The sequence below is a fragment of the Acartia tonsa genome, chromosome 5 (assembly GCF_053477335.1).
Source record: "Acartia tonsa isolate MP-2025a chromosome 5, ASM5347733v1, whole genome shotgun sequence".
Lineage (NCBI taxonomy): Eukaryota > Metazoa > Arthropoda > Copepoda > Calanoida > Acartiidae > Acartia > Acartia tonsa.
Genome location: NC_137264.1, coordinates 42775891 through 42801896, shown reverse-complemented (window position 1 = coordinate 42801896; position 26006 = coordinate 42775891). Strand labels below are relative to the sequence as shown.

Here is a 26006-nt window from a genome sequence, read left to right as displayed (position 1 = left end):
AATATGTGCAAATTAAGCTCAATTAAGAAGCTTTTTTTTGTATTTTATCCAATTCTATTTCTCATTAAAAACAATATTCGTATTTGTAAATGTCTTTGTATGTTATAATTTTTTACATAATAATTATGCAATGATATTATTAACTTGCTATTGCTGCTCTTCTTATAGAGAAAAGTGTCCTTGTTATTGGTGCATTTAAAAAAAAATAATTTCGAATAATGGAAAGAAAACTAAGTTGTGGATTATTTTCACAATAGCCTTTCTCCTATTTCTAGCCCCTGTGGGTGGCTCTAACCCTGTGGGGCCCATTTCTTAACCCTGTGGGACAATCATTAACAGTTACTTAACTTGACCTAACCTAAATTAACCTATCAAAAGCTACTCTAAAAATACGGCGAAACCCTCTACATAGTTTTCCTTCCATTTTAGTAGCTATCTATTTTCAGATTGATGTACACATCTTTTCAAGTTTCAGGGTGTACTTTACAAAACTGCAAAAAAATAATAAAAAATGAATGGTAATGAATGTTACGTTTGCGGATGTCCTGGGATTATTTGTAACATTTGTAAACAAATATATTTCTGCTCGTATCACGAAACCTCTCATAAAAGGTAAAAATGTCATTTACTGATGAAACCGATGTTTGCCTTTCTGTTCTCTAACCACTGAACCTTTGCAGAGAGATTTATATGGGTCCTCCGTTGATTTCACTTATTTCCAAAATAGAAGAAATTATCTCGTTTGTTTATTTTATTAGCTAATTTATACAGTTTTAATTTAAGCTTAAAATTATCAAATTTAATTTAAATCAAATTATTATTTTTTTGAATAATAAAACTTAAAATGTTTTTATATAATTTTTTTGTTTTAGAAATGAATACTGTTATCCTTACAAAATAAATCAGGTGTAAATTTTCAATAAATACAATGATGTCCAAAGTACAAAGTAGCGCAGAAACTTTTCGTATTTTAGAAGACAATATATTGCCTATAAAAATGACGTCATACAGGCCTACTATTAGTCAATTAGAATGTATACTGGCCTGCAATTGGTAATTTAGTCTGTTTATTGGTTATTTGAATTGTATGGCGTCATTGGTGTTTTTATAGGCAATATAAAGTACTTCTTATTTTTGATTTGTATGGTTATCTTTCCAAAGAGATAACCAAAGAAATAAGGATTAACAAAGCAGACATTAGGATAAAGGAAAATTGACAAATACATAGTCAAGACCATAGACGTCCAAGGGGGGGGGGGGTAATGAGGTGATTACCCCCCAAAATAAAAAAGCTTGGACGCCCCTGGTCAAGACTGTTGTATAATACAAAGGAGCAGGATGTGTTTCTGTACATCTGTCCGATAAAGCTTAAGATCTCGGTTACCACTGAACCGACAATTTTCCGCCATAAAAATGAGTTTTTCTTTTTAATTTTTATTATTTACATTAAATTTCCTTGTCGAATATTATTTGAACTCCCTCTGACTGCGACAACACTAGTCCTATTATATAAAGTAGTAAGCATTTTTTGTCTGTCCCATAGGATCTCGTTAACTGCTGAACCGATATTGTTCTCCTTTACAGTGAAGCTTTTTATAGGTCATGGGAAGGTTTTAAACTATTTTTGGGGAGGGTGTCTTCACCCCCCTCCCCCCAAAAAAATATTTTTTTACCTACTCTTTTGAAACTCAAATTTAAAATTGGATGAGGTCGACTTTTCCCCCTCCTACCTTAAGTGCCCTAGAGGCTTCTAGGGGCGTAGCTGCTAGTCTAATATAAAAGAAAAAAAAGTTTGCCATCAATAATTTGTTTGATCAGAGTCCAGAAGCTGGTCATTACTACATTGCTACCCGTGATATTCAACCAATGGAACTAATATTAATGGAAAAGGTAAATTTGGCATTAGATGCTATAAAATACTAAAGTAGCTTGATGTATGTGTGTGTGTACGTCTAACTAAGGAATGGTAAATTTATGTCAGGTTTTCTTTTAAGTTGATTTTATTCCTTATACCAGACAAACAAACATTCAATTAATTTGAATTGGAACCGACCATTTATTTTTTACAGAGAGAGAGGAGACAATGGGCTGTTTATTACGCTAGTCACCAAAGTTTTACAAAAACGTTTTCTTATTTGTTGGATTAAGTTGAGAATTCAAACGTTTCAACCACTAATTTTAATCTATAAATGGGTAACTTTGTATATCACCATTGGGGGTGTACATCAATTTATAGACCATTGTCTTATCCCTCTAGATCACTGATTTTAACCTTTTATTTTGTATCCTATGTATCCTTATTTTATATTACATACTTTCATGTTTGAACATCCTTGGTTGTTTAATTTCAGCCAGCAGTGACGGGGCCGTATACAAAGACACGTCCCCAGTGCCTGGGCTGTGCTAAAACCTCCGCATTACCTCACCTCTGTCAAGGATGTAACTATCCATTGTGCAGTCAACAGTGCGAGCACGGAGATCATCAGGTTTGATATTCTTTTTTTTGCAGTAAGTGTAGTAAGAATGGGGGGGGGGGCTCACTCCCTATTGAAATTTTTACACCCTTCCCCCCTCACAAATAAAAAAGGATTTAGGTCGTTCAGTCCGTAACATATTGCTCTGGACGCTTATCTATGCAAGCTGGAATTTTCCCATTGACTTTAAACCTTCTAAGCGTATGCAGTACCAACTATACCTTGATTCATGTTGAACATGTTGATTTACATCTTTACCAAGGCCATACGGACGGACATCTTGTTACTTCATAAACCAGGCCGAATTGGATAAAAATATTAGTTTTTTTGTAGGTTGAATGTACAATTTTCCAGAAAGCTGGTTATAAAGCCCAGGTAAGAATTTTCATTTTTGTTATTTTGGAAGGATTATGGGAGGCTTATTTTCAATAGGAAATTTTTCATAGTTTGGTAAAGCTAACGGGATCTATGGATGCAATTGCTAAGAACCAGATCATTCCAGTGGTTAACGACTGTATTGGAACAGAGAGACACTAAGTTAGGCATGCTTCTTTTTTAATATTGTCTAAATTTTTATCATTTAACACAAAAAGAAAGATATCCAGTTACATTAGGTTTAGTGATTTAAACACTTAAGTGTCTAAAGAAATTTAAGATTTAGTTACATATTACATTTTCAAGTTATTGACTAATGAAAAATTAACAAAAATAATTGTATTAAATTTATCGTTTTTATTCTTTTATCGATGCAAATTAAAATAATGTATATCTACAAAAATGTTATTATTTTTCTCTATCACAGAAAATAATTATGGTTTGTATTTGATTTACTTTTGTTGTTGGGGAGCGTTTCTACCCAGAATAGCTGCCTCGGCGCATCTAAAATAAATAGTACTGGTTTTAAAACAAAATATTAGGATGCTGCTTTGTCAAGTAAGTGATGTTAAAACTTAGAAAATGAAGAATACCTTAACTAATGTAAAAAAAAGGGGGGGGAGGGGTATTTTAATTTGGCATATCATTTTAATTGAAAAATAGTAGCTGCACCCCTAGCATCAAGGGGCTTTGTCTTTCTAGGGGTTGAGAAAGAGGTGAAAAACAGCCTAAAATAATTCCACGGCTAAAATATAAAAAATCTTAAAACCATCCCAAGACAAATATATAGCCTCCCTAAGATTGAGAACCTGATCGGTTCAGTAGTTATCGAATTTTTAAGCTGTGTACCTGATGTCGAAAAACTTGGTTTGTCTCCTCTTACGTCCATTGCAGCCGCAGCCGTAATATTTATCTCCTTGAGGACGACCTCGGCAATCCCTGAAAAATGTATTCAAATTTTAAAAAATGATATTATTACTGTTGTGAAACACTCAAAAACTAAAACTAATCGAGAACAAACAAAATTAAATTGATATATATCCCTTATGATGATATGTACATCCATTCTGTAGATTAAAATTAATACTTTTAAAGTTTGTACACCACTAGTTTGGAATTTAAAAAAAAAATAAACTTCTACAAAAGTATCCAATGTTTTTTAATCAATGAATGAAATAATGTTATTTTAAAACTTTGGGTATCAGTCTTAATAAATACCTGACTACATTGTTGTAGCATTGTCCTTGTACGTTGCAAGCAGTGTAGGACCACGGGTTGTTGGGAAACCTGTAACAAAATAACTTTCCAGTATTTTTTTTTTTTTTTGGGGGGGTATACGATTTACAAGACAAAACCTAACCTTCTAAAAGAGGTTTACTTTTACATTTGTAAATAGTTTACATGAGTCAAACCTATAGAATATCATTAAAAGACCCTACTTAGTTTAAACTATCTAAAATCAACTATACCTGGAAGATGATTGAAGATCATTGCATCCACTATTACTCCATCCAGTTGTGTAGCACCAATATCTTCCTACAAATTCAAAATTGAAAACAAATTGAAAAGTATCGGGATGAATGCATGTGTATGTACTTTGTGCTAAACTCAATTAAAACAAGAAAGACACATATACATTTTCTTATTCTGATTCTTAAATTAAAATGGCATAGCAACTTGAATGTAGGGGTGTAGCAAAAAATTTATACTTAATATTTCAACATCTCACAAACTGTTAAAATGTACAAATATTATATAGTTGTAAAAACACAAATTTAGTTCTAAATTCTAGTGCCTTTAAAAATTCTAATGATAATGTAAATTATAAAACAGCAGCGCGCTGCTGTTCACATAACCTTTACCTGTGTTATCTGGAGTTCTGCAGTTGCCATAAGTGACTCCATTAGACTGGAATGTCAAGCTGGAGCACTGACAGTTGCAGCCGGAGCCGGAACTGCCGCCACCACCGAAACTGCCACCACTGCCGAAATTATTGTTGTTATTGCTGTTGCAGAGGGGATTGAAGAATCTTGTGTCAGTGCTATCGCTACTGCCGCCGTTTGAAATACCCGCACGATTGCCGCCGCTTCCCTAACAAAACAAGGACATTCAAATCTATAATAAGCAAAACAATAAACATTTATAATATCCTTGATAAAATTCCAATTTTTGAAAGGTTTCAAGCACTTTATGTTTTTAAGCAAAAAAAACACAGAAGTATATCAATCAATTCTTCTATCGTTTTCTTGCAAGAAAATTAATTTCTTACCCCAAAGTTTGCTTGTCTCTTTTTTCTTCCACATGGGTTAATAGCTCCTGTCAAAAGACCAGCCCCAGCTACAAGACCAGCTCCCAAAAGTCCACCTGAATTTTCAAAATGTAATCATATAAATGTTTTGTATATACATAAATGGTCTACAATGTTTTGGGGCCTTTATTTCTTATTTTATCGTATTCTTAAAAATAAAATAAAAATTTTTTCGTTTTAATTTTAAAATATCTACTTAAAAAACGATATTCAATTAGTAAAAGTATTTCACAGTAAGCTATTTGTTTAAATATCTAAAGTTAATAATCTTATAGAAAAGCTTTGAATCTTAAAAGGGGAAAATAAAAGGTGCAAAATATTGCACTAAATTTCTCGTTGTTCTCAGAACTAGAATTTTGAAATTTGCATGATATTTAATTTCTCTTTTCAGCCAGACAAATGTAAGCAAGATTTTTGAAGAAGTTTTAACACTGCAGCCAATGAATAAAACAAATTTATTTGCAAAAGAAAAATACAAATTTTGGTTACATTCAGTTGTCCTTTTTCCTTTTTTATCTTTAATATTTTTTAAAGATATTAAATTTTTAGAAAGTCTTATAAAAGTCTTATAAAATCTTATACTATAGCACGTATTGAATATTAAGAATTAGATAATAGATACATACATACATAGATATTCTGAGATTTAAATACATTCCAATGCAATGGTTCAATGTTTTGGTAATATGAAAATGTAGAATGTGTTTTCTCGTATTCATTTGAATCCGGTAGATAGGAACCGGTTCTCATGAATACGAAAAAACTATGTCTAGCATCGTATTATATCCAGTTTTCTACGAATATAGAAATGTACAATCATAAGATTAAAACTAGTTTTTTAGCCGGTGCCTTCGGCACCACGGGGCCAAAAAAAACTAGGTTTAATCTTATAATTGTACATTCTATATCCGCGGAAAGCCGTTTATAATACGATACGAGAAATAACTATTCTCGTATTCATTCGAATCCGGTGTATAGGAACCGGTTCTCATCCATACGAAAAAACTATGTCTAGCATCATATTATATCCAGCTTTCTATGAATATAAAAATGTACAATCATAAGATTAAAACTATTTTTTTAGCCCGTGCCAAGCGCACCTCGGGTCTAAAAAAAACTGGTTTTAATCTTACAATTGTACATTCTATATCCGCGGAAAGCCGTTTATAATACGATGAAAGAAATAACTATTCTTCCCTTAAAAGACAAACTAAAAAAAGTTGACAAAAAGCAGAAATTCTTGGGTTTAGGGGACAATACAATGGAGACAAATTTATATAATGCACCCCTAAATATTGAAATTAGTTGTGAAGTTTTGAAAATTCCTAGTTTGTTCCAACCAATCAAGATTTAATGCTTAAAAATAATCCGTGAATTATTTTAACCGACTAACGAATGAAGGAAAGTGTTTATAAAACTTTCTTATTATGTCTATTTAGTTTAATGGCCAATCTCCGTTTTATGGCCTAAAAAGAATATTTTCTTTTTTTAATCTACATCTCAGAATATCTGTCTATAGAGCTGGCTTAAATCTGTTATGCTTGAGAAATTAAATTGTAAAGTAATAAACCAAGTAAACCATATCCTCAAATTTAAACAATTTTAGTAGCAAAAATACTCTAGGATTAAATGTAATATGATTTGGCGCTTTTACACAAAGTACCTTGTTGAGCATTGATACCACCTATCTATACTTTTTTTTGTATTTAATTGAACTAAGAAGGATGGTTGTTTTTCATTTGTTTGTTTATTATTTAAGGTCAGGTTATGTTAGGTTATATTGTATACTGGGTAGACCCGCAGGGTGTGGGCACTGCAGGTAAAGGCCCCGCAGACGTTAAGCATAGAACAGAACTAAACCTCTCCCCATTATTTCCAATTTAATTAACAAATAAGGGGGTTATCAGTGCTAAATAACCACTTTGTTTGAAAGCACCAGTAAGTCAAAGCAAAACCTACCTGCAAGCAATCTACTGTTATTTTTAATTAAAAAGTATACTATCATGTCATTACTTCGCTACATATATACAAATACAAACTTGTTTTTCTAAGAAGAAATATTTGATAAAATTTTTAAACTTACCATTTAAAAGATTATCAGTTCCCGAATTTCCAGTTGAGATTCCAGGTATGATACCAAATATTCTCTGGTCAGTCTAGAAAATAAACACATTATAAGAAAAAGTCTATAATTTAACACTCAGCTGTTTATAACTGGATAGTAAGTGAACCTATAGAGTAAACATATAGAGAAAACCCAAATAGCGCGAGAATATTTTTTTAATGAATTTATCTTATTGCATGGTTTTACGGACTAACATACTTATAAACCATCCGTTTTATTGTATGATCTTTGTCAGGAAGTCCTAACTGTATGGAATTATGAGTTGCACATGTTTGGGGCCAATGCATTCCCACCGCTCTATCTATATTTATATCGCGCACCTGACATAGCAGCAGTGTAGACAATTTCTAACGTCTTGAATTATTATCTGTCCCGACAACATAGAGATGCATGTTATACCAGAGTCATTCAAAACATTTTGAGAAAGTTGTAAAAAGAACCAAATTAGAAACATGTAATATATAGGTTTTTGAAAGAAAGAAATTATGAAACTTAAAATAAAATGAATTGATATAAAAAAACAGTTTACATAGAAGGACATCTTTGGATAGAAACATTTACTTTTGTAAGTACAAATAAAATGTAATATCATACATTAGAAATATATTGGCCATTCCAAAAAATAAGTCTATTGACAGCTAAATTCACATTTTCATTTTAGGACATACTGACAAACTGATTTATATTGCAGCTTTGCAACTAGAAATAGTTTTTTAAAAAACTAAATGTTAAACCTACATTAGGATTCTTTGAATTAGAGCTGCTAGAACTGGAGGAGCCACTAGATGAGCTGCCAGAGCCGCCAAAATTAATTCCCTGTGAGTGGATGGATCCTGTGAGGAACACAACGGCCAGACAAAACACTCGCATTCTTGAGGATGACGGCTGCATCACTGAAAATTAACAGTCCAACTTAAACTTGTTAAAAATTCAATTTTGGTCCATCATATGGTCAAAAATTAGGTATATTGATGGATATTGAAATCTTACATTTTTTTCTTTAAAATAAGAATATGTAAAAGTCATTTAAGCAATCAATTGAAAACATTCTCAAGTGTTTTCACAAATTGTTGCCCTCTTATTGTTGACTGTGACACTAATCTCTAGGACCTACAGGTGATAGAGGGATTGGTTTAAATTCTTTAACAAAGTTTCATTAGAAATTATCAACCAATCGTTCATATAGCTAGATCTTAAAGGACAAACCGACTACAAAAAATCTTATTATAAAGAATCATTTATAAACTTGGGTATCTTTTAGAAGTTTGGCTTTTAAAGAACTTAAACACAGAAAAAAAACAATGGCTAATAAATCAAATAACAAAATGCAAAATTTTTTGCTTACCTTTTCTTGCGTTTAAACTCCTAACTATTCTTTGTTTGAAGTAGAAATGCTTTGGTCCGACTGTATAAGTATATTGGCTTGAAACCAGTATATATACGGCAGACTTTTACATCCAATAAAACAAAATATAAACAGGGCTATATATATATCTTAAACATTTCAAATTGATCTACCAATAAGAATATATCTTATTATCAATATTACATAGTTATAGGTAACGTATTATGGCTTTTAGTCTAAAGCTTAAGAGTCTAAAAACTACTGAATCGATTGTAATTTTTATTTATAGGAAAATTTACATAGGTCTCGGTGTGGTTTTTGGCTATTTTATTATTTACATTTCGGTCTTGGGATGGTTTTATGCTATTTGTCTTACCACCATTTCCCATTAGATGCTATGGGCGCAGCTTATAGTATGTTTAATTGGTGAAGATAGAGACCAAAATCTAATATCTACAAATAATTTTGATATCATATTTACCCCTTAATAAGATGCTTGGATTTCCCCGATGGTAGCGCGGCGTAGCTAGATGTCGGAAAAACAAGAAACATTGAAAGACAGCAGAGAGAGAGAGTGTGTGAGAGAGAGAGAGAGAGAGAGAGAGAGAGAGAAAGAGAGAGAGGGAGAGGGAGATAGAAAAAGATAAGAAAAGAAAGAGATAGATAATAGAGAAGAGAGAGAGAGAGACAGGGATTTTTGACAACCGGGGATTTCCTCAAAGTTTAGGCCATTATTAGGAAATTAGGAAAAATAAATTAGTCCAAAAATCAAGATAAATAATATATTTTTTAGTATTTATTTTAAAACATGGACAAGAAATGTCCATATTGATTTCAATAATTTAGGCCACATAATCAGAATTTTTTTTCAAAGATACTGGATAAGAAGTATTAAAAAGCTGTCATTCTTACCTTTAAGCATTTATATATTAAGATTTTAATAGTTTTCATCTTGTCGATGTTGATATGTGAAACATAAATTATTTTGCAATAAATTAATTAATTTTTTTTTTAAAATGTACTAAACAACTTCTTTCTTTTATTATACTTAAGAGTATGTAGAAATTCCCTCACCTATTTAGAAATAGCATAAAACATGCAATGGAATGATACTTGTTTATTTTACAAAGTATAACCTATTATTTGGAGTTTTGGTATTTTTCTGGACCCATACACATTTCCAGCTTTTAATGATTTAAATTTAAATATCTTTTTTACAAGTTTTACATTTTTCTTTTTCCTTGCAGCCCATGGCACCTAAAAATCTCGGGCCATTTGTTAGAAAAATATAATAAAAGAATGGGCTTTCTAAAACTTGCTAGAACCAGAACTTAACCAAGGGAAAGTGTTGTGTTTGTGAGTTGAGTACTATGAACCCTGGTTTAGCAGCCGCAGCCGTGAATAATTTATTTATTTAAGCATATTGGCTAAAACCCAACCCCCCGATCGCCTGAATATTCCTCAAAATAAATCGTATTCGTACCTTTATGCCCATGTAATTTGCGCCTTTAAACTGAAATTGCCAACGCAGCCTCCATTCAATTGATTTTTTTGCAACTTCAGTCGTTAAATTTTCCCCTAGTGGCCCTTTTTAAGTGGTTCAAAGATTAAGGCACCGCTTTTTTTTTAGTAAATCCGTAACAAAAATTTTCTGTTTGAATATTGGCGGCTGAAGAGCCTTGATATTTAGGTTTTAGTACGACAAAATCACAAATTCTTGTTTCAACTCCTTATCTATATTCTATACTAGTCCTAAAATCTTTGGGTTTTTTTGTTGCTGTTAGAAAAGTCTACAAATTTGTTTCTATTGTTTTAGTTTAGGCAATTGAATTTCCAATTTCTAATTTTGTATTGTTTGACTCCAAGAAATTTTAGGTGTCAAGCTAAAAATCTACAAAGTGATGACTGTCTGTATGTCTGTCCTCACTAACCGTTAAACCGAGTTGGTTGTGCTTTCCGGGGAATATTGCTACTAGTCCTTTAATGATTTAAAGCTGTATCTTTCTCTTAGAAAACCATTCTATCAAAGTTAATTTTTGTTTAATAATCAATATTCATGCTAATATGCATTCTTTATTGTACATTTTTGCACACAACTTGTTTTCTGCAAAGCTTCAATTCTCCAACTCATGCAAGTTTGTATGGCTGTAGAAAGGCAAGAAGGGAGGATGGAGACTGTAAATGATACTGGTACCGAAAGTTTTGTAATCGCGTTTTCTTAATTATTGGCTTAAAACCTTCACATTATTTCAATAAATTCAACCAATTAGACTTCTACAGGGTTAATTTTGTTTATTAACACTGAATGGAAGGAATAAATGTAAATTTATAGTTAAGAATTTTGGTACAAACTTCATTTTGTTTATATACGAAATTCAAATTGAAAATGATATCATTGCAAGTTCATTACGCATTTATTGATATCTTATTTAAAGTGTATAGATTTATTTTCTAGACTAGCGACTGCAGCCCAAACATCTAGAGGCTCTATATTCGAAGGGATATTGAAGGACAGAAAAATAGCCTAAAACCATACACAGACTTACCTATAAAAATGAAATAGCCTAAACCATCCTGGGACATATAAAAAGCTTTACTGTAAAGGAGAACCATATCGGTTCAGCGGTTAGCGAGATCCTTCGTTACGTACAAAAAAAGCTTACTAATTTATATAATAGGATTGTTACTTTCAGCTAAGTTATATTTTGGCCAAAAGCGTTCTTGTTTCATGACTATAGGAAGCTTTTTTTCTTTATCATCTTAGGAACAATAAATATTTCGATATCATTATTGATGTAAGAAGTAAGATTAAATAATAAAAATTAATAATAAATAGTAAGTATAACTCATTATTACCTATATATTAATCTAACCACTTTTGAATTTTTACTCGAAGATTGTCATAATCTTATCTCATTGATATTATTAGTAATATTCTATGCCTGTTTTTAGGTCAAGCCAATTTATTCGCAAACTTACATTTTGAACGTCTGCAGCGAAGCTTTTTTATACAAAGTGTCGAGTCGTACGTCCAATAAGCCTGTATCTCCGTTTGAGTTATTTTATTAGTTTATGCATGCTAGAATTTTTTAATAGTTTTCAAGCTTTGACTGATATTGCCTCCTGTAACAATAGGGTACAATTTATTGTTATTGAAATGGTAACATTATTGTTATTTTTTTTCAGGTAAAAAATTTGAAGGCAGAGGACCCATTATACGCAGCAATTACTGTCATTAGACTACTTGATCTCAGGTTTCAATTTTTTAATTAGTCTATAACAAGATACTCTATAATCAGGGGCGTCCTAACGTTTAGATACACTGAAAAAGTCGACGCATTAAAATCCCTTTTTATGACTTTTTTTCTCGTTTTTTTTCTTTTTCCATTATTCTTTCTTTTCTAATCTCTCCCTCTCTCTATTTCGAAGCTTTTTTTAGTGCCTACAAAAAATAACGTCAAACTGGCCTAACATTCGTCAAATGAAATGTATACTGACCTGTCATTGGTAATTTAGTTTGTGTGTCGGCCTATCATTAGTAATTTGTGTTATGTGACGTCTTTTTTTGTTAAAGAGCTTCTCTATGCCTTTCTATTTATCATTCCAAACTGCATTGCTATTAAAGGACTTTTTATTTAAACTCAATGACCATTCTACCTTGTTCTGCAGGGACTCAAACCCAACAGCGTACGAGCACCTCCTTTACCTGGAACACCACAATGACCACCGACGTGAGGATGAACCTGACCTCTGGGAATATCATCAGAGACATGTCGTAGATTTTATCAAACAGGTCAGCAGAGTATGGATATGCAAAGGTTTCGTGATTAATCCTTAATCTAATTGTCTTCCTTCATAAAATTTTCAACTTTGAAATTACTAAAGTCCATGAATGGACTAATCCTAGGGAGGGGAGGGGCGGATATTAGAATGTTAATTATGCTGAACCCCAAACTTTATACACACTTTCTGGCCATTCGTTGGCTTTTGGGATATAGGTTTCTGTATGATTGATCTGTATAAATCATAAATATCCTAACTTTTTCACCAATGATTATGAAAAGATTTATAATTTTTTCCTCAACTGTCCTATCCTTAACTTTTCAAAAGAAGAATGACAAAATGGGTATATGTTTTTGCTAATTTGGAACCTTTGGCCTCAAGCTATAAAGCATTTTATTAAGGGGAGAAGGGGGGGTTCTGAAAATTTTTAGTGAACACAGGTATTATATTACACTGTTTACTATAAGTGTCAGAACTTCCCACCCCTCCTTGTTCTATAATAAATTCATATTTTGCGTGTTGAAATTAAGAAGAAAAATATTTATTATTTTTAGGTTATGGAAGTAAATGAAGATGAAATAAATCAAATCCTAGGAGCTATGTTCACTAATTCCATTGATTTAGGTAATTTTAATCATAAATGTTGATGTTTTCTTTTTCAAAAAGCTTTATTTTAAAGAAATTTTCTTGTCTTTAATCTAAAAAAGTCAGGCGTCCATCATCGCCTCTAAGTCGGTCAAGCAAGCATTTTCATTATGACATTATTATTTTTTTTAGAATTGCCACTTGGATATGGAAGAGCAAATGGGTTTTATCCTGTGTACGCCTTCATGAATCATAACTGTAGGTAATACTAACCAATACTTGGTGCTAGGGACAGTTATTTTATCCTGTGTATACCTTCATGAATCATAACTGTTGGTAATACTAACCAATACTTGGTGCTAGTGACAGTTATTTTATCCTGTGTACGCCTTCATGAATCATAACTGTATGTAATACTAACCAATACTTGGTGCTAGTGACAGTTATTTTATCCTGTGTACACCTTCATGAATCATAACTGTAGGTAATACTAACCAACACTTGGTGCTAGTGCCAGTTATTTTATCCTGTGTACGCCTTCATGAATCATAACTGTAGGTAATACTAACCAATACTTGGTGCTAGTGCCAGTTATTTTATCCTGTGTATACCTTCATGAATCATAACTGTTGGTAATACTAACCAATACTTGGTGCTAGTGACAGTTATTTTATCCTGTGTACGCCTTCATGAATCATAACTGTAGGTAATACTAACCAATACTTGGTGCTAGTGCCAGTTATTTTATCCTGTGTATACCTTCATGAATCATAACTGTTGGTAATACTAACCAATACTTGGTGCTAGTGACAGTTATTTTATTCTGGGAGCTAGGGACAGTTATCTTAATATAAACAAAATATATTATCAATATTTTACTTTAGAAGCAACACTAAAACGTTCAAGCTGTCCGACCAACGACTAGAGGTAGAGTATTTTTTTAGTAATGCACCTATTCTATAAATATGTAATAAGGTCCGTCCGTGTGTCCGACTGAGAACCTGACAATTTTAACTATATATCTCTCTCGTTCTAGCTTTTCCTTATTTTAACTTGTTTGCTCAGTATGTCATTACAGCATCTAATTTGTTAATGATTCATAGTTAATTTTTTTTATCTAATCATAACATGTTATTGAAATGATTGTAGGTCAGAGCCCAAGTTTTTATTCGCAAAGGAGAAGAAATTTCGACACAGGTTGGTCATGTATAAGTTATATGTTAATGTCAGGGATATAAAGGGATAAGATTTTCTGGGATAAATTAATGTAAACTCACATTTTGATAAACAAAATTAACCTTCTTATAAATAAAAGTCATTAAAAGAAAAATTAGTCATTGATAGTTTGTACAAACGAATCAACCAAGTCCCAAAAGTTTTATTGCCAAAAAGAGAAGAACTTTGAGTACCAACACAACTTAAAGTCCAATGTCTCCTTCCTCCCTGAAAAAACACAGTATCTATTTTTCAGTATGTTCAATCGATGAAGCCGACTTTTATAAGAAGACCAATGCTTTCAAACAAGGTAAACTACATTACAATTTAGTGTATGCAGCAAAGGAATTATAAATATTAACTCTCAGGGCTCTTTGATTTTAAATTGAACAAGAAAAAGACTGAAGGGAGGGGGTGTCTTTAATCTTGTGAGAGTGAAGGAACACTCCATCAAAAAACGTTATTATCCACCTTTCCTGTAAGAATCGTCATAGTATAGGATAACTATATGGGTTCAGTGGTTCCAAAGATCTTTCGCTACATACAAGGATAATCTAGACATACCAATGCGTATATATATAGTATAATTGCGATTTCAATTGTGTACAACAGTTTACTGTTCATTTCTATTCAAAATCTGTATGGCTTGTTTTAGCTTCCATGCTATAATTTTTCTTGATATTTAGTGGTATTTTGAATGTAACTGTGAGAGATGTACAGATCCTACGGAGTGTGGCTCTTTTATTTCTGCTCTTCTATGTAAATCAGGTATCAATCTATCTATCTATCTATCTACTTATTTATATATCTATCTATCTGTCTATCTATCTATCTATCTAGTAGAGTGTGGAGGAACAGTAGTACCAAAGGACCCTACAGATGGAGAGAGAGTACATGAAAATATATCTATCTATCTAGTAAATGGAAATATATCTATCTATCTATCTAGTAAAGTGTGGAGGACCAGTAGTACCAGATGACCCTACAGATGGAGAGAGTGCATGGAAATATATCTATATATCTAGAAAAGTGTGGAGGTCCAGTAGTACCAGATGACCCTACAGATGGAGAGAGTACATGGAAATATATCTATCTATCTATCTAGTGAAGTGTGGAGGACCAGTAGTGCCAGAGGACCCTACAGATGGAGAGAGTACATGGAAATATATATATCTATCTATCTAGTGAAGTGTGGAGGACCAGTAGTACCAGAGGACCCTACAGTTGGAGAGAGCATATGGAAATATATCTATCTATCTAGTACATGGAAATATATCTATCTATCTATCTATCTAGTAAAGTGTGGAGGACCAGTAGTACCAGAGGACCCTACAGATGGTGAGAGTACATGGAAATATATCTATCTATCTATCTAGTAAAGTGTGGAGGACCAGTAGTACCAGAGGACCCTACAGATGGAGAGAGTACATGGAAATGCTTGGTCTGTTCAACTCCTATTGATACTAATTTTGTTATTCAAATTGTTTCAATCCTTACCAGTCAAATAGGTAAGAAAAAAAAAGAAACCGAAAATGGTGATACTAATGTTATAGAAATAATATAAAGGACTTATTTTGTAGGGGATTGCTTTTTACCCAAAACAGGTTATTAAATTTATTATTAAGTTGTCATAATATTAGTAAAGACTCTTTAGATTTTGACAGAATTATTCTACTAATTCACAAGTGTTTATTATGGAGGTCCATCCCCCCCCCCCCCTCCTATCCTATATTACCCATTACCCAAGAAAAAAGCACAAAAACTGGTATTACTAGTGTAGAACCAATTTATTCAAACCAGATAGACAGACGGTCGTTCAACTTTATATTTTAGATAACAAAAAAGTTACATTTCATTACAGAGAATCCTGATAGAAGATTTGATCCTGTCATATATTTTGAGAAACTGTTGGCGCTCTATTCCAAGGTTTTACATCCAAATCATTTCCTAAACTATCAGGTAATACTTTAAGGAAGATACTTTATGACACCAAAATTACCCCTTGTGTAGATTATAATTATTGGTTGAAAGGTTTAAACATTTCTAGTTTGGAACTAACTAATAAAAATTCGATCAAAGTAACCAAAGTTTTGAGCCAACAAATAAGTTAAAACATAGGTCGGTCACTAGAGTAGGTTACAGTCCAATGTCCCATTTCTACTTGAATCTACACCTAAAACTTTATTTAGATGAAAGAGAAACTGTCAATATTTTATGGAAACATTCCAAATTTCAACTTGAAAACTATGACAAGACCCCTTCTTGATAGAAAAATACAGGTATTAAACTTAAATGCCCAAACAGTCAACCTTTTTGTCGGCTGATATCGGTAAAATGTAATTTTTTCTGGGTATAAACTAAAAATTTAAATTTTTTTAACAAATTGCATTTAATTAAATGGGCTATATATTATTGAACAGTGTTAGCAGCCATAGCACAGCTGCTTTTGCAAAATCTTAAATCAACTCTCATTAATTTCTACTTCCTTAACTAAAGAAGAAATTCCATACTTTCAAAATGTCGTCTTTGACCTTTGAATATTTTGTATGTTTACGTTTCAAAATGTCGTCTTTGACCTTTGAATGTTTTTTCTACTAAAGTCTGTGTTTTACAATCAAACTTTTACTTTTTTTTACTGACATCCATTGTACCTCTTTCTTTTATTTATTTTGTTATTGTTTTGTAGGTGTGTTCAGATGTTATTAGTTTGTCCCAACTGTTGGATCCTGGATATCATAAAATGAGAGAGAAAATTAAAGGTAGGAGTTTCTGTAGCAAATCTATAATTTAGGGAAATTTTTTTACTTTAGTTGACTTTTATAGGTCCCATAGTTAGCCTGAAACGTTATTGTGGAAGAATGATTTTTCTCGGCTGCAATTATTGATTTTTTTGTGATGATTCCCTATAACGATGAGCATGTAGCTGTATATCATCTACTTGGTAAGTAGGTCTGTCGATCATGCTACAAAATATCTATGTATTTTCTATTGATCAATAAAAACCTTTTCTTTATCTAACATTTTTCTTTTGTGCTTCTGTAGTGACAAGACATCAATTTAGGCTAGCTACGCTTCTTCTAACTTCATCATTCTTGATAAGAAGATGATTCATTGATTAAAGTCCCTTAACAAATTATGACGTCATACGATAAAATGACCAATGAGAGGCCAGCACAAATTTTACCATTGGTCAATTACAGTGTATACTGGCCTCTCATTGGCTAGTCTATTGTATGACGTCATAATCTGTTGAGGGACTTTAATCATCTTCTCTCGATAATAGTTATTTTGGATGAATGTTGACTTATTCTATGTAAATATAATTAAAAATGTAAGATATGGTTCCTTTCTAAAATACAAAACTAAAGAAATCCGCCAGTTTATCCTGCTTAACCCATACTATTATATATTCTTGTCCACTACACTTCCATGCTGTTTTTCGGATGTTGTCATCCTTGTTTTTCTTCTGGCACTAATGAATGGGAAATCAAAGCATATTATATTTCAGGAGAATTGAATAAGACCCAGCTAGTAACTGTTAAATCTGATGTGGATAAGGGATACATTCCAAGGTAAATAAATATAATTAATAAGTTTATATTCAGAAATAACACATTCAAGTTCTTTTTTGAAATATTTGTAGAGTTTTATAATCATGCAATAAATGTATATAGATATATAATCCAGATAACTACCTAGATCTTAGTGCTGGGAACCTTTTTCTTTTGCTAACAAATTGTTTTCTGCTCGTGTGTGCTCTACACAGAGTCCACGGGGTGGAGACATACAGATATTTAACCCCTACCCCCTCTATGCTTAAATTTTAATAAATGTAAAACATGTAAACCTATAAAATAGATAGGTATGTCTGTTTTTGGATAAAAAAAATACTATTTGGAAAAAGAATACTTTTTTTTGCTTTATTATAACTTCATAACAAGTTTACAAGTTTCAACAAGAAAAAAAATTTTTAGATAAAATATATTGTTAACAGTTTAACTTTACATCAATAAACTGCATTGCATTGTTTTAATGAGATAGGTATGACATAGTGTAGATAGGTTTTATTAGATTATTGCATTTTATTTTCTTCAATAATTCATTTTATTTTAGAGAAAGATATCAGAAAACATTGATAGAAATGAGAAATCTTCAGCTTGAAAGAGAAAAATTTGCTAATTTGTTTTCAAATTCATAAATAATGTGATTGTCATTTTTATAAATAAATTGTTAAGCCTTTTAAAGTGTTGTTTTTTTTGTGCATAACGTATTCTACAATGCTTTGTTGGCGGATTTCTTTCTTTTTTAATCGAAGCTACTCCATAACCTGGGTAGCTTTATGATAGATGTAATCGTTTTTAAACATATTAAAATTGTTCTATCGATTGCAAACTTGGCAAGATGATTGGTGAATGATAAAACAGACAAAGGAACTTTAAAATAAAAGAATATTATGCTATTATGCTGTCTAAATTGTACTTTTCTGTTACAGAAATCATCCTAAACAGTTTAAGTCGATTTTAACATTCCTTGATTATTGATTAGATCCATCAGTTACAGACGGACTGGAATCATTACATAATTACTTGAACGTTTCACCATATATAAGCCCACTTTAATAAAATGGTCCTTTATATTGCTGGGTTATTTAACGAGTCCACCCCTTTTTCCCCATTCCCTCCCCTCCTACTAATTGAAAGCACTAACCAATAATAGAGGACTAAAGTAACAACCTAAATTGACGACAAAATTTCTCTTATTATATTATCCAAATATCATTATATCCATTCGGATGGGCATTTGGACCGACCTTTAACGTAGAAAAGATTCGATATGAGGAAACAAATATAGTATACGAAACTTTTTGCTCTGAAAATAATGACATTTCAATACTCATAATAAACTATATTTTTTTCAGTACTTGCATAGATAAAAGTATATAGAAATAATAATATAAATATGAATGGCAATATTATTTCTAAATTTGATAAATCCAGAATTATTTACAAAAAAAACATAAGTGAAGTATATCCTTAATTATAGAGTAATTCGTCATTGACCATGAGATCTTTAATTCTCATTTTTAAGTGGGATGTGGACAACCCCTGCCCCCTACCATGCGCGCAACTGCTTTTAAGTGAAGCTTTATAAGTATAGTGGGGTGGTCTTTGGCTATTTGTATGACCTCCTACCCCCCCCCCCCCCCCAAGAGGCTAAGGTTAATAAAAAAAACTAGCTTATAATAAGTTATGATAGGTTAGATTACCGATGCCTTGATCATAGGGGTATAAAATAAAAGGCATAAAAATAAAATAAAAGTCAAAGCCCCGCATATCAAGACCCACGACTAAAATTCAACATTTTTACAACTCAATATTAAATAAGAATTATGCGAAGTATTTTTTCGTCTAGCACCAGTTACTGCGCCCAAAACAACATGAGACTTTAACTTTTTAGATAAATAGAAGGTGGGGTGAAGAAAAATATTTCAGCAGCAACTTTTTGCTACTTTTTGAAGTTTTAATTAATCATGCTCCCTGAAAAATATTTAAAAATCTACAAAAATTTTAAAAGTTTAAATCTAAACCTGCAATGATCTTCTTTTCACCCTACTCTAGCTTTTAAGTAATTAATGATGTAAATAAACCTTATGTTGTCCAATTCACAGCAGTAATTCAGATTACAATATAAATTCTATTGCCGCGTTACTTCTGGACCCAATTATTCTTGTTTATATTAAAACCACACAGTTTAAAAGAAAATATTGTTTCGTTTTATCCTTGAAATTTTGTAAGGCTTGGAACCATGTTGTGGTTAATAAAGATAATTAAAAAGCAGTCTAATCATTTCAAAAAGTACAAAAAAAAAAATTTTAGTTGAAACCTTTTTCTTTGAATTATAATTGTGCTCTTTTGTTATCAATGAAATTCTTTGAAAGAAAAATGTTTGAAAAATTTGCAAAATAATTTGACTCACGCGACACGCAGATTAAAAGTCAACGTATTCATTTTGTGGTGTGGGGTTAGTTTAGCATGGTATAATACAGCAAACGATGAAAAGATGCTCCCCTACTACCATTAAAAAATTATTTAGCATTACTAATAAAGAACCTCATTAATTCCTTTTCCTTTATTTTATTTTCAGTATCCCATACCTCTCATTTGCTTAGATTATTTGTATGATCAGAAGATATGTATTCCCTGATTGGTTCAGTGGTTATTGAGTTTTAAAGCTTCATACATACAGACGGAAGAAATGAAAATTCAAATTTTAAAAGAATCATATTAATTGTTATTTTCTTTTGTACTTTTAAAACATGCTTTTATTCTTGGACTACTGTTTTCCTGTCACCCGTAAATTTTATTCTGGCTTTTTTAGATTTGTGTATTTTAAACCTACCATTCTTAATTTACAAAGAAGCGGGTTAATAAAAGTTTTGTGAAATAGAAGAAAAAGTAATTTTTTAGGATGAAAGCTATTCGAAATGTCTGTCCTTCCTTATGGACAAAATGTAAATTTCCTGGGTACTATTCAGGAGAGGTAGCTCTTTGTATTGAAGATTCTCTTTAAAAAAAAGGTAAATTCTATAATTAACTTGGTCAGTTATGCTTAAAAATACATATGATACATAGAGGTTTCGTGATTTTATATTTTATATATATAATTTATGTTTATGGCCATTAAACATTTGCCCTTAAATTCAAATTTTCCGTTTGTCCATCCATAATTTACAATATTACTTTTGGATGTTGTCATCTTTGTTTCTTTTCTATTGCTTTGTAACTTTTTGAGACACACACACATAAATATACATTACACACAGACACTTAAGTGTAATAAGCATATTGTTAGTATAAACTCGAACACGGTAGAAGTAATATATTTTTATATGTAATTATAATCAATTCACAATATGTGAAGACATATTTACCATGGATTTAAAACGATATACAATGGCCAACAAATTATTGTTTATCTCCAATCATGATGCACAAAAAATCCTTTTCTGTAGATTACAATTAGTGGTTGAAACTTTGGGACACTCAACTTTATGAACCAACTAATAAAAAGTCCCCAAAGTTGTTAAGCCAATGATTAAGAAAATGATATTATAAAACTTTGAGAACTATTGTAATAAACAGCTCAATGTCCCTTTCCTCCCTGCATATTAACATTACAAAAGTCAACTGCAGATATAAATGTGCCAATAAGAAAATATTTTGAATTGGTGTGACGGACATTTCCATGCCAAGGTGTAGCCAGATTCGCTTCTAAAAGATCCAGTAAAGATCTACTAGATTCGCTAAAAAACAAGGATGACAGCATCCATAAAGGCGAAGCACTGAATCGGTAGGACAAACGGACATTAACACTTGTATAGTCTCAGAACTGAATAATCAGAATATAAATGTATAAGAGACGAAGCAAAATGGTAAGTATTTTTTTTTGAAAAACTGCTTGATGTAGGATAATGTTTATGGACATACTTACATTTTTAGGACTTGATTATAAAGTTGCTTTGCTTATAACATTATACTTTGTTGTCCCAGGAATCAATTTACCAAAAATTTCGCTTTTAAAAATATGTACTTCTTCATAACTGTATGAACACCAGCATGGTTAAGTTTTGATCGTATGCCGTTATAAATTTGATGAGTAGGTAGATAGATGGATAAAGTATTTTTTGAGAGGGGGTTGGGGCCCGGGGTAGACTTTTGGGGGCCTATATAGACATAAATTTGGGGGAGTTATGCAAAATTATAATGGGGAAGATCCGCGCATGAGAAAAACTGTTCCTGTAAAGCAACAACTAAAAGATTAAAACGTATTTTCAAAATCAAATAAAAATAACACAAAATTATGTAATATTTAAATTAGGGCATTTTATATAAATATGCCTATCCTTTAACTAACTTAAGCCTAATATATAAAGTAGTAAGATTTGTTGTAAGATTCCATGAGCTCATTGAGTTCTACATTTTAGAGAAGATTAGCCTTTTTACATTTCTTCCTACTCTAGACTAATAAAAAGTAAAATCTAGAAATATAAAATGGAGTAGTTTTTTCTTGTGTATTTTTGTATGAACATTTGTAGAAAGATATTGCACGCGAATTTTTATTACGGAGATGATCCACGATATCCTAATTAATCAAGACATACCACCAGGGATACTATGGGATAAGACAATGGACGATAAGGGTATAGTCCCTTTCGTGGCAACGCACCTTAAGGGGCGATTCTTAGTATTTTTAACTGTAGCTTTTTTTCCTATTTCTAGCCCCTGCGGGGCAAATTACCTAACCCTGTGGAACAATCGTCTGACCCAATATAACCTAACCTAACCTAAAATAACCTATCAAAAGCTATTTGAAAAATACGACGAATCGCTCATTAAGCGGCGTTGCCACGAAAGGTACTATAAATCAATATACATTCCCAATAAAGCTGATCAAAAAATCTCTTTTCTAGATTAAAATTATTGAATGACACTGCTAAACCAACCAATCAAGATATAATAAAAGTAACGAAAGTTTTTTAGCCAACGAATGAGACATCATAATAACAGAACTTTGAGTACCTATGTTATTTTCAGTCCAAAGTCCCCTGCCTTCCTGAATCATATACCACAAAGAGTTAGTACAATGGTTAGACTAACAGAAAAACTAGTTTAGTTATTTTGATATCCACTTCTTGATTAAATAGCAGAGATTCTCTATAAGTTAGTCGTTTGTATTATAAGAAGCATATATGTATATCATTCGTGGTTACAGACCTGTTTAAATTGTAATCTTAATTGTTTGTCTGTATTTCTGGTTGTCCAATAACATCTCGAAAAAGGCTTGTTTTTATTGTTTATAAAGTTAGTGGCATAAATTTAGATTTTGAATTATTTGTACTTAAAAAGTTAGTTTTTTTACCCTTTTTGATGATTCTAATTTATTATTAAAAGACAAGGAGGTATATGGGTAATCATGTTCAAGAGAAGGAGCAACAGTTTCCTTTTGAGGTTAATACGACTCCACATTTTCAGCTAAAAGTTAAAGTTGTAGGGATCTTAGCAGTGTTTTCAGCCGGTCAGCCCTGGTAGATGCAAATTGTAATAATTATTGTATGCTTATTTGTTTGATAAACAATAAAATTAATAACTCAGCATCCGATTATTTTAATAGGAAAAGTGAATAGGAATTATATTCAGGACCTCTAGCCATTTCATACAGCAGCTGATAGAATCAGGTTTCCGGACCTACAGACGGACATTTCTATTAATAAAATAGATTTGCTTCATTCGAAGATTTACAAAGGGGGTTTGAATTGTGTAAAATAAAATGCGTATGAAAATATTGCCCAAAAGCATGACAGTGACTACATAATATGCTTACACACATACTTACATCATATTAATCTTATTCTTAACAAGAACATATGTAATCAATAAGCTTTTATATTTAATAAATGTATTGTTTTAAAAGCTTGTGTTGGTAATTGCCTAAGTATGTGTGCTTCTGAAGGGTGTTTGTGTGTAAAATGTAATCAAATTGCGATATTATATCTTCCATTATATCTTTTATAAACAGCCAATTTGTCGATATGGTATACCAACAGTCTATCAGACAAAGCCCAATGTGACGAAATAAAAATGAGGGATTATCCATCTCTTTTTTTAGGGGTTTTCTTTACCACTTCTCCTCTCCTCTCCCTCATTTTATCACGTCACATGGATCATTTTTGACACAATTTTAACACAGTTTGGGCTTTATCAGTCTATCAGCGACGATCATTTTTAAAAAGCTATATAGTCGACAACATACATTATTGAAATTAAATATCGTAAAATGTCAATGATTAGACAGGGCATACATAAATTAAGCTAAAGTACAGCCCCGATAATGATAAACAAATGTACCCCTTTAATATCTAAAATATTGATTAAAAATTTTTGAGCCAACCTCCCAAAATTTTATTAAAATACCAACAGCAACAAAATATCCAACGAAAAGGATAACGTGGTACTAAAACTTTGTGTGCCAGGTTAGTTTTAGTCCAATGTTCCCTATCGGATGGATTATACAAGATCTTACGTAGTAATATGTACCTTGCAAAATAATTGTGTCATAACTTAGTTGTTGAACCGGAGCTTTATAGAATATGCTGTGCTTTCATAAAACAATGTAAACATCATTTCCTTATTAAAAAGATCTAAAATATTAGGTAATTATCATATTAGTAACAATATGCAATAAGAATTATATTAATATGTCGGATTACTTATTAACAAGTTAACAAAAAGGGTCATGGGTGATATTTTTTCTGAGAGATTCTTCCTTTGAAGTTTCGTCAATGTTCGAAGAAATTAATAATTTAGTATATTTGAGATAGGGATTAATTTAATTTCAATTAACCTATTCTAATTACAATTTAGTTTATAATTGGGAGTCAATGTCTCATGATGTCTAAGTTATCCTTTTTAAATTTTCTTGTTATTGCTTCGCTACTTATGGGCATAGTCATTCTTGTTTGCTATTCTGCTATAAAACATTTTTTCCAGCATTTGTTTAAAATATTGCTTTAGCGCCTGTAGATCAATTTTGCCCACTTACCATGTCTATATTTTTTAACGCGAATTGAAAAAGTCATTGTCCAAAAAGGTTTTGTTGTATTTTGTGTTCTTGAAATTGGTTGTAAACTGCAGTCATTTTTATGTTGTATTATTTACATAAGTCAGCATTGTATTTTGTGATTTCTGCCTTTTCAATTGGACCACTTTCTAAATAACCTCTGAGTGGTGAAGACGACTCCGGCCAACGTTCGCCCAAGAAATAGTCCATCTCATTCTCTTACTTATAGCTACTTTATAACAAGTAACGTCCAGGGATCTTAAGGGATAAGCCAATAGATAATAAATTAAATTACAACCCCTATACTAAAAACAAAATTATCACTATTAAAAAAAAATAGGTGGAAAAGTTATATAAAGTTTTTAAGCTAACCAATGAGAATTTTATCAAAATTAATAAATTAGGCCTGTATGGATCAGATACCTGACTCCAATAAACTTTTAATTTATCATAAAATCCTTCCAATTTTGCGAGCTTCCATATAAATAACAAATTTTAGTGTGCTTTCTCTCATGGAACCTAACAAGATCAGAAACACCCTTCTCCTTATTTAGGATATAAATTAAAAATATTTTTTTATTAATCCCTCAGAAGGGGCTCTAATCCTACGGGGACTATACTTTATACCTTACACTGCGGGTGCTACCTTGCACCTAAGATATTGCACCTCATATAATCTAAAAAAAAAACACATTACTACTTTGGAGAAGGGATGGTTCTGTGTTCTACTATGCACGTTGAGGAAAACTGACAAGTTTACTAGCTGCAATACTGAACAGTAATGTTAAACTACATTTTTGTCTTTACTCTAATTCCTACATACATTTCAGTTAGGACAAGAAACAAGAAATATTCAAATAATTAAATTCTATAATTCAAGTCTAGTAATGGTTAAATAGAATTATCTAAAGAAATGTAAATGTCTATAGTATTTTTTAATATTGAAGCTGCTATTTTATTTACTTTGTCTGTCCGTCTATGGGGGATATGTGATTTTATCGGCTGCTGTTCAACATAGACGGCTGGTTATACTACAGCAGAACCATACATATTTTTTATGACACTGAATAGATACTTTATAGATGTTAGTCTAAATTTTTGTGCTTCACTCCTTATGAATGTATGTTGTCATCCTTGTTTTAGTTTTGAACTATGTTTCAAACCCCCCAACAAACAAAT

General features: G+C 31.6%; 2 protein-coding genes across 2 annotated transcripts; one reads left to right on the top strand and one right to left on the bottom strand.

Moving 5' to 3' along the window:
- The first annotated feature begins 450 nt into the window (after window positions 1-450).
- On the top strand, window positions 451-18454 carry LOC145319574 (SET domain-containing protein SmydA-8-like). The gene is made up of 19 exons (XM_080161777.1): window positions 451-612; window positions 873-906; window positions 1819-1890; window positions 2352-2486; window positions 2808-2849; window positions 11814-11881; window positions 12297-12420; window positions 12965-13034; window positions 13188-13257; window positions 13880-13922; window positions 14145-14192; window positions 14467-14520; window positions 14897-14978; window positions 15587-15718; window positions 16072-16169; window positions 16400-16489; window positions 16897-16969; window positions 17719-17782; window positions 18324-18454. The coding sequence occupies exons 1-19, from the start codon at window positions 512-514 to the stop codon at window positions 18406-18408; spliced, it is 1485 nt and encodes a 494-aa protein (XP_080017903.1). The 5' UTR covers window positions 451-511; the 3' UTR covers window positions 18409-18454.
- Window positions 3192-8718, bottom strand: LOC145319575 (uncharacterized). Its single transcript, XM_080161778.1, has 9 exons — window positions 8628-8718; window positions 8021-8175; window positions 7241-7313; window positions 5119-5213; window positions 4712-4940; window positions 4319-4385; window positions 4068-4136; window positions 3699-3788; window positions 3192-3353 (listed from the first exon to the last, which is right to left on the bottom strand). The coding sequence occupies exons 2-9, from the start codon at window positions 8171-8173 to the stop codon at window positions 3302-3304; spliced, it is 828 nt and encodes a 275-aa protein (XP_080017904.1). The 5' UTR covers window positions 8174-8175; window positions 8628-8718; the 3' UTR covers window positions 3192-3301.
- Window positions 18455-26006: the final 7552 nt, after the last annotated feature.